At 35.7% G+C, this 15741-nt stretch overlaps 1 protein-coding gene across 1 annotated transcript; it reads left to right on the top strand.

Annotated features, from left to right (window-relative positions):
• The first annotated feature begins 7587 nt into the window (after positions 1 to 7587).
• Positions 7588 to 13994, top strand: LOC140227232 (sulfotransferase 1A1-like). Its single transcript, XM_072307657.1, has 6 exons — positions 7588 to 7738; positions 8834 to 9093; positions 9715 to 9838; positions 11669 to 11766; positions 12502 to 12694; positions 13885 to 13994. Exons 1-6 carry the CDS (start codon positions 7588 to 7590, stop codon positions 13992 to 13994), a joined length of 936 nt encoding a protein of 311 aa, XP_072163758.1.
• Positions 13995 to 15741: the final 1747 nt, after the last annotated feature.

The following is a 15741-nucleotide window of genomic DNA, read 5'->3' as shown; positions in this document are numbered from 1 at the left end:
GAATTTGGTTTATTATGTTACAGAGACATGCCCTTCGTGGTTTAACACTTTCATGGATTATTGATCACTTATATTGTAGAAAGCAATAGAAAATTAAGTATAATGTAAATCTTCTGAATCTGATATTATGTGTGTTGTTCCTCAGGAATCAATTTCTTGGCAATCTCCTGTTTCTTGTATAAATCAATGATATCTAAAGTACTCCAGCATTCTTAATGTTTGATTACTTGCCATTAACACTGACATTATTTATTCACATGAGGACTCTAAAACGCTGATTAATACTTTGCACAATATTGATGCAAATAGATAAAGTTTCTCAATGGTTTTCATGAAATACATTGTCCTAGAATGTTTCCTAAACAAACTTTATGCCTTTTAAACATAGTTTTTCAAAAAATGATGTTCAATAATACTTGTTATATTGTATGTATGAACTTAAGTGAAATTCAGCGATTTCTTTTTTGAATTACAATTGACTCTAAGTTAACTTGCAATGATCATATTCACAGTATTCACAAATCTTGTTCAAAAGTAATGGAAATTCTAGGATTTAAAAAAAATATTATTTCACATAATGCTCTGATATTAGCATAACAAACTGTGATATTGCATGAGGAAACTGTGGATCAAGTAGAATAAATTTGATTTTTATTCTTCAGAAACGTATTGTGCGATTAATCATTAAGTTCCTTTATCTAATCCCATCCGATCCCATATTCTTTCACTTAAAAATACTGAAAGTTAATGATATACATACTTTTCGGACTTCAGTCTCTATGTAAAAATACACATACAACATTACTGTCTTCCTACAAATCTTGGTGGGGTTTTCACTGCAAACCTTGCAGTGTATTCATACCCAACTCGTCAATCATCAAATTGTAATCTCGAAAACCCTGGAGTCATAGGCCAAAAATCATTAGAACATCACGGGCAGACGTCCCGAATTCTCTGTCTCTAAATCTAAAATAGTGTTCATTATTGAATATTTAAGAAAAAAAGTATTAAAAAATATTATCATATCTGAATATTTTTCCAAAACTTGAACATTCATGTCATAACTTTTTACTTTTATTTATTTAAAATAACGAGTTGAAGATAAATCAGGCAGGAAGATTCTCTATCACCAATCTTTTTTTTTGTTTTTTTGTTTTTTGTTAGTAGGCCATAGAAACTTTCGCGTGTTTTGTGAGAGAAGATCACGTACCGATTGGCTGTTTTTCTTTTGATTAATGATAGTTGTGTATTGTTTGCAAACATTCGGGATGAAAGTTTTATTGTGTGAACTTCTGGAAATCAAATAAAAATTATTGAAAAAACAAAAAAAAAACATGTGTGCGTGGAAATGTGTGGGTGTGTGTATGTATGTATGTTTGGTATTTCACTGACATGGAATGTCCAGATATACATCAGAGCAGTGAAGAAAACATGCCACCACGGGTCATCTTAAAGATGTACTAATATGGTACTGTATCATGTATCATAATTAGAATACAATATATGACTGTGGTTGAATGGTTTTGTTATCTTTTCACTTATCTTTGGTTTCTATTGTTCTATGCTTTCACAGAGTGAGGGGTGTGTCACCAGTGTGTAATACTAATCAATATAGGCCTACATGAAGATTAAACGGGGTTCCCACTATCACGACTGGCGCCACGATTGAAATCGTGGTCTTAATCGTGCAGCAAGCGTGATGGTCTTATCAGATTGTATAGATCTTAAGGTCAATCGTGGCAATCGCGTTAATCGTAGGAAAATTTTGGACGGTTCAAAAATTTTCTACGATTATCACGATTAGTTTTTGATCGTGATCATCTCATCAGATCGTCTAGGATCGTATCCAAACGCAGCAAATCTCTTCCAATCGTGCTTCTTAATCGTGTTGATCGGGAACGACTTTTTCACTTTACTTCCGCTTATCATTATTATTATTTTTTGCCCATTTGCCCTTATGTTACTCATAAATTGATTTATTTTGTATTCTGATAGGTGGTCGCCTGCATCTTTAGATTATTTTTTCCAAACGGTAAGTTCTATGACGGTGTGGGGTTTAATTGTCGTAATTTTTAAGGTACATTATCAAAATAATTTTTTTAATGATTTCATAAAATGAAAGTTGTATTACAGATTTTTAGATGTTTTCATACATTATGTTAATGATGTTTTCATTAATGAGTTGCTATTACCATTATACAGACACACACAACAGGATATGGGATAACTTTTGTAACCAAAACAAAAAATGAGCAAAAATGAAATGGCAATTGTATGTCTGCACGTATTGACTAAAGTCAGTACAAAGATGAGAATAGTTTAATGAATCGTGCTTGAATGGGTACATATCAAAGGCAAATGGTTAATTTTTAAAAGTATATTACAGAGTATTTTTTTTTGGGGGGGGGGTGCAGTATCCTGCTGTTTGTGTATTGTGCATAGTAATTACGAGTTGTTGTTTCATCAGCCATCGTTTGATCCCTTTACATCTATTTTGACACTTTTCAATGTCTTTTTTGTAAGTTTGGTAGAACATAATTTTAGAGGAAAATGGTTATTTTTAACTCTCAATATTACTGCAAATGTAAAAGTGACCATTGTCGTGGATGTGATATCACTCGTATGATTATGACAATGAAGATCACTCTTATTATTTTTCACAGTTAGTTATTCAATAAGTGTAGCAATATACCCCTGCGAAATAATCTTGCGTAAAACCTCCTTTTTTGTTAAAAAGTGACATCATTTTGATTAGGGAATCACTTTTCTGTTATGTGTGTGTATCAGTTATGTTAAACGTTGTTAAGTAAAACACTAAACAAAGCCGAATAAACGAAACTTTTAATAACCCATGAGATAACGACATTTTGAAATAAAAAGGCATATGATACATATATTTTGCGAATATGAAATTGAACACATAAGCAATACTATCCATTCGGCCAACTTTCTTATATCGAGCGTATATAACACACAATACTATGTTACATAACATTCAAAATGATCCCATCTTCTTTCTTAGCTTCCATTTCATCATGTAATTATTTTCTTCATGTATTGGAGAAAGGTCATTTTGTCTTGCTGTTTGTTTTTTTCTGGGGAAGAGGGGCAATCATCTGATCTTATGTATTTGGGTTCGTTATTTCATTCTTTTTTTTTGTGAGGGGGAGGGTGAGCATGTCGATTTAATAATCTATAAATTTCTTTACGTTTAATATTAGACGAGGGAATATCTGAGGTTATGGCTGGCCTGGGTGCTGCTTTCTCTCTGATAACATAATCGTTATTAGCAATACTGCAAAGGTTACGTTGTCATCATCGTCAACCTGTCAAGCCTTGCCATCATCAATGGTTGTGGATAAGATTAATAGGCCTAATCACTCTGCATAATTTAAGGGAAACCATGAAATCTATCGTCAGCTGGATTATAATATTCCCATTCGGGTCCAATCGCGTCTTAAATGGGGGTCGCTTCTGATCCCGATCGTAAAAGATATCGTATTTTATCTCAGCAGCCCGTATTGGTTCGCGGTATTCGTATTGGAACGTATCAGTATGTTGCTGCACGTACCAGATCGAGGATCCTGATCGTAATGGTCATGTTAGATCGGTACCAATCGTGAACTCAATCAGGACAATCCTGTCGGATCGTATTTGAACGGCAGACCAGATCGTGACAGATCGTATCGCTTGAAATAGACCAATCGTGACCATATCGCATCCAAGCGTATACAATCGAGGTACCAACACGTATTGACTCGCATAACCTCGTATCCAAACGTGAAATTTCATACGAGTTCAACAAATTTTCCACGATCAGTTACGAATGTCCAATCGTGGCGTTCGCAATGGATCGCACGATAGTGGGAACCGGCCCGCTTAAGAAAATTTGCCTATCAGTGGGGACAGTGAATCATACCGGCCTCCCTCGAAACTTCTTTAGAATTATGAAATCTATGTTAAGAAGCCAGCAGACGATACAGCTAGAAATGGACAGTGTAAGACGGCAAAACACTATTTCCAAATATAGAATTGTCGTGGTGCAATGTGGAAGAAACTGGACCTTGATCAGGCACTCCTTCAGAATGCGAGCAGTTCGTGTACAACCCATTTGTACCTATGGATATACAAGCATTCGCAGAAGTGGAACACACGAAGTCATTCATATCGACAGGTAAGTTTCGGGACTATTTAAGAGAGAATTGCATGTTCATGTCATGCCTTTTACGAGATAAATCTTGGGTCTGCAATTAAAAAAAAAGAAGAGCCAACGTATAATCGGATTAAACAACGCATTCTTATTGCACGGGCAGAAAGGTAGGAATAAATGCTATATTTCATATACGCAACAGGTGAAAGCGTTAACGGAGCCGTGCACATGCTTGCGCTCACGTGTAAACTTCACGGTTGCTTCTTATCCGTTTTTTCTCTCTTATTTTGGCCCATTTTACCCATACACCCTTCTTTCCTTTTTATATGCTTACAACGGGTAAGTTCAAACAGCTATATAACTGAAAAGATTCACGTGCTATATATAGTCATAAGTACACACGCTTATTTTCAATAGGAGTTGTAAAGTTGAGAGGTACTTGATTTGTTTGTATATCATATCTATCATGACAAGGAACACTATTCGCAGAGACAGAAAGATGACAAACTTTTATGGCAGAAAATGAGCAGTATTTTGTCACATTTCGACGCCACCTCGTCAGGAATCCATCAGCCAAGTCCACTATTTTTGCCTGCTACATTGCTCGCCACACGCCAATCTATTTACAGGATTAAAATGCAATAATAAGATCTCGTTCAGATACCCTTCGGAATATATGTATAATGCATGTGCACAATGTGATCCCTACTCTTCGGACAGTTGTAAAATCTGTGATTTCTTGCTCTAAACTAGGGTGATATGAAATTTGTATAAACACTGATTACTTGTATTGGTAACCTTTTGTTCGCTTACGCTTATAGGTTTGTTACACGTTTGGTGTTTTGCATTGTTATTGTACGAACTTTCGGGACAATGCATTTTCTAGCGTTCCTGTTGGCCTAGATAGTATAATCCTCCAGTTTCAATAGGTATATGGAATGAAAACGTGTAGGCAAAATAATGTCGCCTTTGAGAATGAATTAATTGAATGGGTATTCACAACATTGACAGATAAACCTGCATCGGACGGTGACGTACCCCACATAGTTCGAGTGCAAAAGAAAATGGTTAGGGAATAATGTATAACGATACAACTTACGAGAGAAAGTAAACATATGTCGGCTTAAAGTTGGTTCGCCATCAAAATAAAGAATCGACAACATCTGACTAATTTGAATGAAAAATTCATGAAATTGTGTGAACAAAGACGAATTTGATCTTCACATTCTGCGATCCGTCAATTTGAATGACAATCGACGATTCTGAATGCTATGTCTTCGAAAATGTTTGACGAAAAAACGAATTACAATGACAATTGACGAAATTGAAGTTAGGATTTGCGTTCCACGTGCTTCTCGGGACGAAATTGAATAATAAATCTTTGAAATTGAATGACAAAAGTGCGAAAAAGGACGGGAAAACATATAGTATAATAGCTCGGGTGTGTTTTACTTACCCTATATATCTCTCTCTAGCTCCCAGGGATAATCTACTGTGAATGAAAGAAAATCAATATTGACTGGTTCGGAGTTCAATTACTCCATTCATATAAAGCAAGTTCGGCGGTTTTTTTTTTTCTCGGTCATGATAAGAAAGGTAAGGTCACGTTGTCCTCAAGCGAATGATAAAACAAACGGTATTTGGACTGAATAGGTAAATGTGTCACGTCTGATACATGGCTATGTGCCTATACACCTCTGGCACTTTTACTTTGCACAGGATAACAAACCAAGTTGTCATTTTACATTATGGTTTAGCATTTCAAAAACAAACAAGCAAGTAAACAATATGTATACTAACGATCATTCACTCAATCAAAATAACTTTATATGGCTTATTAGAGTTAAGTGTTGGTTGACCAATATGGTTTGTCAAAAATGAAGACAGTTTTGACTAAAATCACTATCTTCATACTTATCAGACGTCTAAATGTTTTGGTGTATGTTTTTGAGGGAAAATAAATGCCCTCAAAGGTGATATCAATTTGCGGCCTGTATGCAGTGAAACGGCATTAGCAGACTTGAGAATATTTTGAAAGAAATGTGACAAACGTAATTTGAGACAACTTACCCACTGCATTTGTTTTCTTTTGTTTTTGTTTTTGTTGTCATTACATTTCGGTGTGCTGATTTGTGATTATGCAAAAAATTGTAAAAAGCTGTGAAAATATACCTTTTTTTTTTGCAAACCTTACTTTTCTTTTCTCTTATAGTATATCTGTTACAATCAAATATCAACTTGAACATGAAGCAGAGCTCTTCGAAAGATGAGCTCCGTTCCGTTTCAAAAACTTTTGCTATAGAGTTGCCGTAATTTCAGTATACAGTTTCAAAGGTAATTAGCTGGCAATGTTTCAAATTGTGAAATTGAAACTGAAATTGAAAGGGTATTTTATTGAATAATGTCCATTGCAGCCCGCAGGCTGGATTGCAGACATTTTATAGAAATAAGCAGGATTACTATAAAATATGTACAATATTGTATAAATACATAAAATGAAAAAAAAAACATCAAACATATTCGTTACACAATATTAACATTTAAAACGAAACAAACACATATCATACATGTGCAATTTCTAACATGACTATTCTCATTACCATAAATAATCACGATTACTTTAAAAATACCTGTAAATTCAACTTCTTTCTCATTTTCCTCTGTTTTCCTTTTTTCTTCTTTTTGTGTTCTTCTTATTCTTCATTTTCTCTCTCCTTTTTTTTAGCTTTACATTATCCAACTTTCACTTTTTTTTTACTTCAACTTCATTTTATCCACTAACAATATCCAAAACTAATTATCATGTATCATTATCACTATCATAACCACACATTTGATATCATTACAACAAAATCCCCGTTTACAGTATTACTACAACAATAATCAATATCACGTTGATCCCCCCCCCCAAAAAAAAAAATCCTTATATATTATCATTGTTACTTAAAACATTGAGTTCATATATCAAAACAATTGTTCCAACATAAAGAAGAAAAAAAATCATATATCACAGATCACATAACAGAGAACATAAGAAGGCGGGTATTGCACTATTGTGTACGGCAGTATTGCACTGGCGGAAAGCGGAGTGTTGATGCGGATGGGACTTCTGACTCGTAAAGAAAAGGAGATTAGATATTATAACAATATAAGGAATAAAATACGTTAGGACAAGATTGAGTTACAGCTCCACTTTTGATTATTTTACCATTGCAGGATGCTTATTACAGCCCTTAGGCGTTTTTCATCGGGTTCGAGCAGTACAAAGACATACATCCATGCACCAATGAGGAATAAACACAAGATTGGTTATTATCAGATATACATACGGATTATTGTAAGATATACGTTCCCGTAGTTCGCAAACATTTTCAACATTTTCATTTTTTTTCCCATTTTCAGTTTGCGTTATACAGGACTGAAAAACATTGGCCAAAATGACAGGCAAGGAACCTTCATACGCCTCTGGTGTGCACATATACAAAGGGATTGTGCTTCCTAATGTTGTGCTGGACTCCAGTGTTGAAGCAATGCAGACCTTTGAAGTTCGTCCAGACGATATCTGGCTCTGCACCTATCCAAAGTCAGGTAATAGGATTTCTCATGTGAATGCATATTGATTATTAATTGCATATATATGATATTGGAATGACGAGTTTCACGTGTCTAGATTGGTGGTAGCCAGCCAGGACCTGCTGATATATATGAAGAGTTTGCTTCAAAAAGGCGCTAAATCCATTGAAACATGGTGGATTTAGCGCCTTTTGGAAGCAAGCTCTGCATATATACAGATATGTATACTTGTTTATATAGGTATGTAAACATATATATATATATATATATATATATATATATATATATATATATAAATATATATACAAATATACAATTACAAACACAAATACAAATATTGTGTCAGTGTGTGTGTCTTATTGCGTATTATGGATGACTGTGAGGAATTATAGAAGAGATTGAGAGAGGTATATACACCGATTTTACCTACAAAATATAACGACAGTCAACAGTGGAAATATAGTACTATACCAGTTTGTGCATATACATATAATTTGTAGCTAGCTAGCTAGATAGATGGATAGATACACTAAGGAAAACCATGCTTCTTGTGCACGCCTGTAATAGAATCAAATAAAATATCAATATATCATATTAAAGGAAATTTTACCGAATTTTAGGCATATATGATAACATAAGATGAATCTTACGCCAAAATGATCACACACGTTTTTCTCTTTGACGGGAGAAAGGTGTTTACCTATTCTGTTTCATTCAATGGCAAAAACCATTGTGTACGTGTTTTGTTTACTATAGTATATTGTTGTGAGGCATGTTCTCATTGGCGCGTTATTGTGGTTTTTTTTTCTTCATTTTTTTACCTTTGAAGGGAAAAAATTGTGATCATTTAGGCGTAAAAGTCCTCTTCATGTTATCCTGCCAATGTGAAAGAGAATAAAATCATTATATAAAAAAATACATATTTCATTCGATTCTATGTGTATGAAATGTTTGAATCTTTTTCGATGAGTGCCTGATATTATATTGTACGTGTGTGTGTGTGTGTGTGTGTGTGTGTGTGTGTGTGTGTGTGATATCTTATTTCAAAACATTACAGTAAACGCACACCTCTTTTGTTCCTCTGAATCTCTTTTGTGCATCCATTCGAAGGAACCCATTGGATGTTTGAGATTGTTGGTTTAATCCTCACCAGAGGGGTGCCAGAAAAGATCAACCGGTCACTCGCCACCAGCGCGGTGGAGATGATCGACATGGGCCAGAAGATACCGGCTACCCGCGAGGAAGAGCTCAAGAATCCTATGGACCTTACTCCCTTTGCGGATAAGATTGCCAAGGCGCCGTCCCCTCGTGTCATTATCACCCACCTTCCTCTTCGTTTCCTACCACCAAAGCTGGAAGAAAGAGGAAGGGTACGTCAGCGGAGGTCCAGTCTGCTAAATCAAGCTGAACCTCTCTTACCAAGCATTGCTCATTAAAACAGACACAAATTCAAAGATAGACTACGAGTGGATTGGTGTGATCCTAAAGAGTGAAAAAGCGTATTATTATTATTATTATTATTATTATTATTACTACTATTACTATTACTATTACTATTACTATTACTATTATTATTATCATTATCATCATCATCATCATCATTATTATTGTTATTATCACTGTAGTGTTGGGAGTGACTTTATACGATATGGTGTAACCCCATCAATGCCCTTCATTTTGGAATGGAGTTAGATTCTGTTCTGATCTAATCAAGCTCTCTGAGATCCTTGAAGCACAATCTCAAATTAAATTTCTTAAATCTTGTGTTTAATTGTCTTATTCTGATCACTGGAAGTATCTTTGTACACTTACAGTAAAGTCCCAACCGGATGATGAAATTTATTTACCAAATTGTGACTAAACTTTCATATCTTAGGTTAAGAAATGTCATGCTTATCTACACAAAAAAAAAAAATGCATTTTTATGATCATCCACGGAGTTCTAGATGCTGCAGAATGTACCTTCAGCCGCTTTTTGTTTCGATTCACAGGTCATTTACGTGGCTCGCAACCCGAAGGATATCCTGAACTCACTCTACAGCATGGTGATGAGGGTTGAGACCAAGCCACCGGACTTAAACTGGGAGTTATTGCTGAGTTTATTTCTGGAAGACAGTAAGTGCACTCTACCATGATAATGACAACAGGAATACATTTTAACGTTTACCTCTCCACTACCCGAGACATGGCTGGCGCCACATTTTTAAAAGTGTGTATGTGTCTGGGGGGGGGGGGGGGGCAGTTCATATATCTGGTGCCACTCACGGATTCAACTGACAAGCAGAAAAAAAAAAATAGGTAGATTAATATAGGTTTTCCCGGCCAATTTCGCACTTTTTTCAGTCCAATTCCTAATTTGTGCATTCAATTTAGCACAATTTAGCCTAGATGGCATGTTCGGTATTTCAATTTTATAATCTTTTCATTCATATTCATTTTGGAGCATTCAAATTACCTTTAACATCATTCGAATCAGCACTTTTTCAGTTCAAATTCGTAAGACAAGCACCATTTCGCAAATCGTTCATTCAATTTAGCATGATATAGTCACGTGATCACGTATACGCTGCGCTCGGTCATTCGAATTCATTCTTGGGCATCCAATTTCGCATTTACTGCAGTCAATTTAGCAGACACGTTGACGCTTTTATTCCTTTTTTCCCATTTTCATTCATCATTGGTATCGTTTGCAAGCATCTTAAGATTTCATATTTCGTATTCATTCTTTATTCTGATATCACCCTTGCAACAGTACTGTCAAAATATGTGTATGTGTTTATAATGTTCGATAACATTATTTCATTCACAGATACATTAATCTGAAGTTTGTTTGGACATTAATTGGGAGGAGGTTTTAATTTACATCGTGGTTATTTCTTTCATCTGCATGTTTCATTATTTTCATTTGGTGGGTGCAATATTGCGTTAATCATCATTAAGAATAAAGTTCTTGGATCAGCTCTAGCCATCAGTTTGTAAAGGTTATTACCCTCAAATGGTTCTATGATTCTTTCAATGTCTTCTTGAGAGATACGCCTGTATCTGACTCGTACTACCATGACTGGACATAAGAAAGTGAAGTGAATCTATGGTACTGGTGCATGTATAGTTCTGATGACGTGTATAAAGAAGAGGGGCGTTACAGAACAACAAACTTGAATTATTTATGGTCAAAGATACCTTTGCTATATATTTAACAGTGTGTGGATGAAGCAAAAATTCACATTTAAATACATATAAATTACAGTTCTCACCTTTTCAAAATAGAAATAACATTACGCCAATTTGAATGAACATGTTTGGAATTTGACTGCCCATACGCGAAATTGAATGACCGAAATACCATTTTCCGCTAGTGCTGGCGAATTTGAATGACTGAAGAGCACGTGCCAATTTGAATGCCCGTTTTACGAATTCGAAAGGCACATGTGCGAATTTCATTGATCGAAATGCTAAATTGAATGAACAAGTTGCAATTTTGAATGACAGAATGTGCAGTGACGAGGATTTTCGCTAAATTGAATGAACCTTTTATCAAATGGACTGACAAAAGTGCGAAATTGGCCGGGAAAACCTATGTAAAAAAAAAGAAGGCCTTCAGCGCAACTTTCTGCTGCGCCACTTCCGGGTTTCTTTAACTGATAAGCAAAACATCACACACAAAAAAAGCGTATCCACATTTTTTTTCCTTGTGCAAATTCCTTGGTTTAAAAAAAAAAAAAAAAAGGTAGGGGCCATGTGGTTAGACCATTATGTGTTACTATGTATTATCCCCCACCCCCTCTCCACCAACGCTCCCCCAAACCCCCCCCCCCCCCATCCGCTGGCCGTGCGAGAGATCATTAGATTAATTTATCTTCTTTTCGTTAGGATTCAAAAAGTACTATTTCTGATAACTCGTATCATATAATATTTTACTTTATTTTTTTCTTCCTTGTGCTGCAGAAGACGGGTTTGGACCTTGGCGTGATCACGTCAGGGAATTCTGGAAAATCAGGGGAAAGAAAAACGCTGCATTTTTCTTCTATGAGAGTATGAGAAAGGTAAGCAGAAAAAAAAAACCAGCAGCTCGATCACTACCATGTTTCGTTAATTCTTAAGGGATTAGCATTTCTTTAAAGTGGCATGGAAACTGAGGAAAATCTCTTTCCTATACGGATGTTGGCAAAGATGATAACAAAAATTTTGACAGTAGATCAATCGCAAGCAATTACGGTTTTAATTCCTTTGGATAGAATGGAAGTATGCAGTGAGGTATAAGTATGATATTCTGGACTTTAAAAACAGGATATCGTGGTTCAAATCTTCCCTCTTGTTTTCAACCAAGGGTGAGATGTTTAGATGTTCCTCGCTACCCAGCTGTAGGCGTAGATATCTGGCGTAAATGTTCGAACGAAAAGGTGGCGAGGTACCAATATAGCAAATGTTAGATTTCAGCTTGTACCCTCCCCTATAATATTTCTTACCGCTGTGTCAGTTTTCAATCTACCTATTATTTCCGACTTGCTGATGGTGCATGCACACGATGTAATTAATCTCGAAGTAAAGGGATAACTGCCTAGAAACGTTCAAATTTTCAATGCCGACCCTGTCACGACAAAACTGCTCCATCTTTTTTTTTCTTTCTTTTTTTTTTTTAATATCGTAGCTTTCCTCTGTTCAACGAACATTCATTCCAATCATAAACTTCACAGATGCTTTACAATGACACTGGATTAAAAGACAAATAACAATAACAATATTAAGGTCACGCAACAACGTGTTAATTTCTCAAATAGGATCCAGCGGGCAGTGTCCGAGACGTGGCCGCCCATATCGGCGTTGACCTGACCACGGAGGAGCTTCAGAAGGTAGTCGAGCACAGCTCGTTCAAAGGAATGAGTAAGACGTACGCGACCGGTGGGGCTGGCGCGAAAGAAGGCAACAAGGACTTCTTTGAACAGATCAAAACTTTACCGTTCTTGGGCAAAGGTAAGCCAATACTCCAGCGACTGCCATTTCCCTATAACCTTCTTCTTCTCACCTGTTATCTCCCTTCTCTCAATCGTCCAGTTTCTTCTCAGTCTGCCACATGTCCACTTCTTCTTTTACCCCCTTTTGCCTTTTATTTTACCCTTCTTTGACATTCCGCTTGTTTCTCTTTTTCCTAATTTCCTTTATCTTTACTTGATTGTTTGTTTTCACCCTTCCTCTGTTCCATGTTTCCTGATTGTCATCTCTTTCAGCTGTTTATCAGCTCGCCCTTCATTTTTTCTTTTCCTCCTCCCATTCAATCCAAATATATAAATCACATTGAGTGATAGTTTTAGTTTTGATTTGTACGCATGTGTTTCACTTGTTAAGCTGACGATTACGATGATTATTGTTTAAGAGGTCAAAGGTTTAGAGTTGGCTGCCGGGTGGAAATCCAGGAATCTGCTAGATTAATGTTGAAGTTGTATTTTAAAAATTAGTTTATGTATGATTATAAATGAAGTTAATGGTTGGATGATTATATTGGAATTTTATTGTGTTTTTCATGGTTTGAAGTTTGATGTGAGTCATGGCGTTAAGGGGTGGGGATCAGGGGTGGAGGGATAATTTTAAGTTTGTTTGTTTTTTTAAGTTTTTAATGATTGTTAAATGTTTCTTAGGGGCAACATGTGTAGGTTCACATGCCTACAGTCAATAGTAAATGTCTTGACTTTTGTGTGCCCTGACCCTCATGTTGTCTCCATTTATTTCATATTCATTTTGTGTAACGTGTATAGTACAGTGTATTCCTTTCTAATTTTCATTCTGGTTTTTGTTTCATGTTTGTAATGTTTATGATATGTATCCTATATTCTTTGTGTTATATTCCTTACTTGGTCGACTGAATAATGATAATAATAATTACAATAATAATGATAATAATTACAATAATAATAATAGCAATAGTAATAAGCATAAACAAAACAAAAAACAATCTTCCGCAAATCTCTTTCTTTTCATGAATCTCTAAGATCCTTTGATTTAACACGTTTCTCTCTTTTTAGATTCATCACCAGTCCAATCTTTAAGTTTTTTTATAGTCTTGTGCAGGAATTACATGTGTTCAGAATTTCTCAATTTCCCGCCATGTAAACCGTTTGTGCCTTTTGGATTAACTCTTGGCGAGTTGTATTTTGGTGTTCTTACAGGCTACTCTGGTCAGTGGAAGGATCGCTTCACCGTGGCTCAGAGTGAAATGTTTGACAAATGGTACAATGAAAGGATGACAGGAGAAGACCCTACGTTTCAGTTTGAATGAGCACGTCATCTCATATCGGAGTTAATGCGTCTTTCTTCCCATCTACAACACAAAGATCTTAGCATCCAAATTATATGTCTCATGTCTAAAGGCAGTCTTTCATTTGGAACTTATCATGGTGAGTTCACTCTTTATGATTTAATTTGTAATCTGAAAAAAAAATATGCAAACACCAACTTTAAACAAAAAACTATCATGTGACTGTCAATTCAAGTACACAAGTCAAAAAACTATCAAGAACAAACGTTACAAGTATGTTCATAATATCAATGAACTTTCCTTAAATGCCTGATAACGTTGAATGAAAATGAAAGTGTGTGTGATTCAAAGCAAACAACGAGTAAAGCAAACGCACACAATACATGATATATGTATAAATTATGTAATGTATATATACGAAAATGCCTGAGACTTAAACAAAATATGTGAATATCTAAATTGGAAAAGAATGAAGACCATGTTTAGAATATGAGGACGCCAGAAAGATGAAAAAAATACACAATAGCACGGTATTCTATAAAGCTTTAATTGTGCCAGTGCCCCAAGCTCTGTTGCCGTTATGAGCAAGTTATCAGTTATAACACCAACAGTGACTACAACTACATCTCCACTTTTTGAGAAAAAAGAACACCCCTGACGTCGTCCCCTTTTCCTTGGACATATCAATTTCTGTCATTTCCTGTGTAAAAGCGTCGAGTCAAGATAGCTTGATGTTTTTCTGTGGTAATCTCCTTCTTCACGTTTGACACGATCTGTGATAATGATTTTGACGACTTTATGTATTTATGAAGAGATATAGCATGTCGGCAATTTCTGCTGAAAGGTGGTACAAAGCAGGATACGAGAATAAATGTCAGGGGTTCAAATTTGAGACGAGGGAATGTGACTCTGATGCTCTCGACAAATTTGCATCCACCTGTGGTTCATATATTATAAGCCACACTTTCCCCTTTTCAAAAATAAAACGTTTTTCGTCACTTAGAAATGCAATACCCTTCTAAATGTACATGGCAAAGCTTTTGCCATTCTCAGGAAGAAATGTAAAAGGAAATACAAGTTCATTGGTATATGGTAGATGATTGCCATTGTTGCTTAACAACTGCTTCCAATGAAACAGACTTTCTTAGAAGAACGTAAAAAGAGTTTGTCTAACCGCGTTACTGATTATGGCTCTTTGTTTGCTTACGTTTGATTTCCTGCTTGTGTTAAATACAATGCTTCTTGACAGCAGGCTCGAAATATGAACTGCAGGACTTTTAAAATTGCAATTAAATGGATATGATTTTTTTTTGTGGTGCAATTACAATGCTCTCTGGCATGTCTGGGGAATTTTATCATCAGTGTCCAAAACATTTATCGGTTTTTAACTGTTTTATTTCTTCTGCCCATTCTTATCTCCTTTTCGATAAATTGAAAGCATGAAGCGTTGGAATTGATTAAATTATACTTACTGAAGTAAAGTTCACAAACTTGACGTATTATAAATTGATATTCGCATAGTTACACGTACTTTGAAGGATGTAATAGGGGACTTATTTTTTCGACTCAGAACATGGTGTTAAAAACAAAAACTTATCCTTATTTGGGTGCACGTCACGAGACCGACATCCACGAGTCATACAGCCCACGAGTCATAGAATGAGCTGTATGGCTCATGGACCTGTTTTTAATGTCGAACTCGTGGGCTGTATGACTCATGGGTGTCCGTCTTGTGGGATAATCCCCCCCCCCCCCACCCCGGGCCCTC

The sequence above is a fragment of the Diadema setosum genome, chromosome 4 (genome assembly GCF_964275005.1).
Source record: "Diadema setosum chromosome 4, eeDiaSeto1, whole genome shotgun sequence".
Taxonomy (NCBI): Eukaryota; Metazoa; Echinodermata; class Echinoidea; order Diadematoida; family Diadematidae; genus Diadema; species Diadema setosum.
The sequence above is the reverse complement of the archived record's forward strand: the minus strand, read 5'-3'. Positions and strand labels throughout refer to the sequence as shown.

Bases quoted from the DNA above. Each gene is read 5' to 3' on its own strand.
- LOC140227232 (XM_072307657.1), top strand. From the start codon at position 7,588: ATGACAGGCAAGGAACCTTCATACGCCTCTGGTGTGCACATATACAAA. The intron at 9,839-11,668 runs GTAAGTGCACTC...CTTGTGCTGCAG, and splicing joins GAGTTTATTTCTGGAAGACA to AAGACGGGTTTGGACCTTGG. The intron at 12,695-13,884 runs GTAAGCCAATAC...GTGTTCTTACAG, and splicing joins TTTACCGTTCTTGGGCAAAG to GCTACTCTGGTCAGTGGAAG.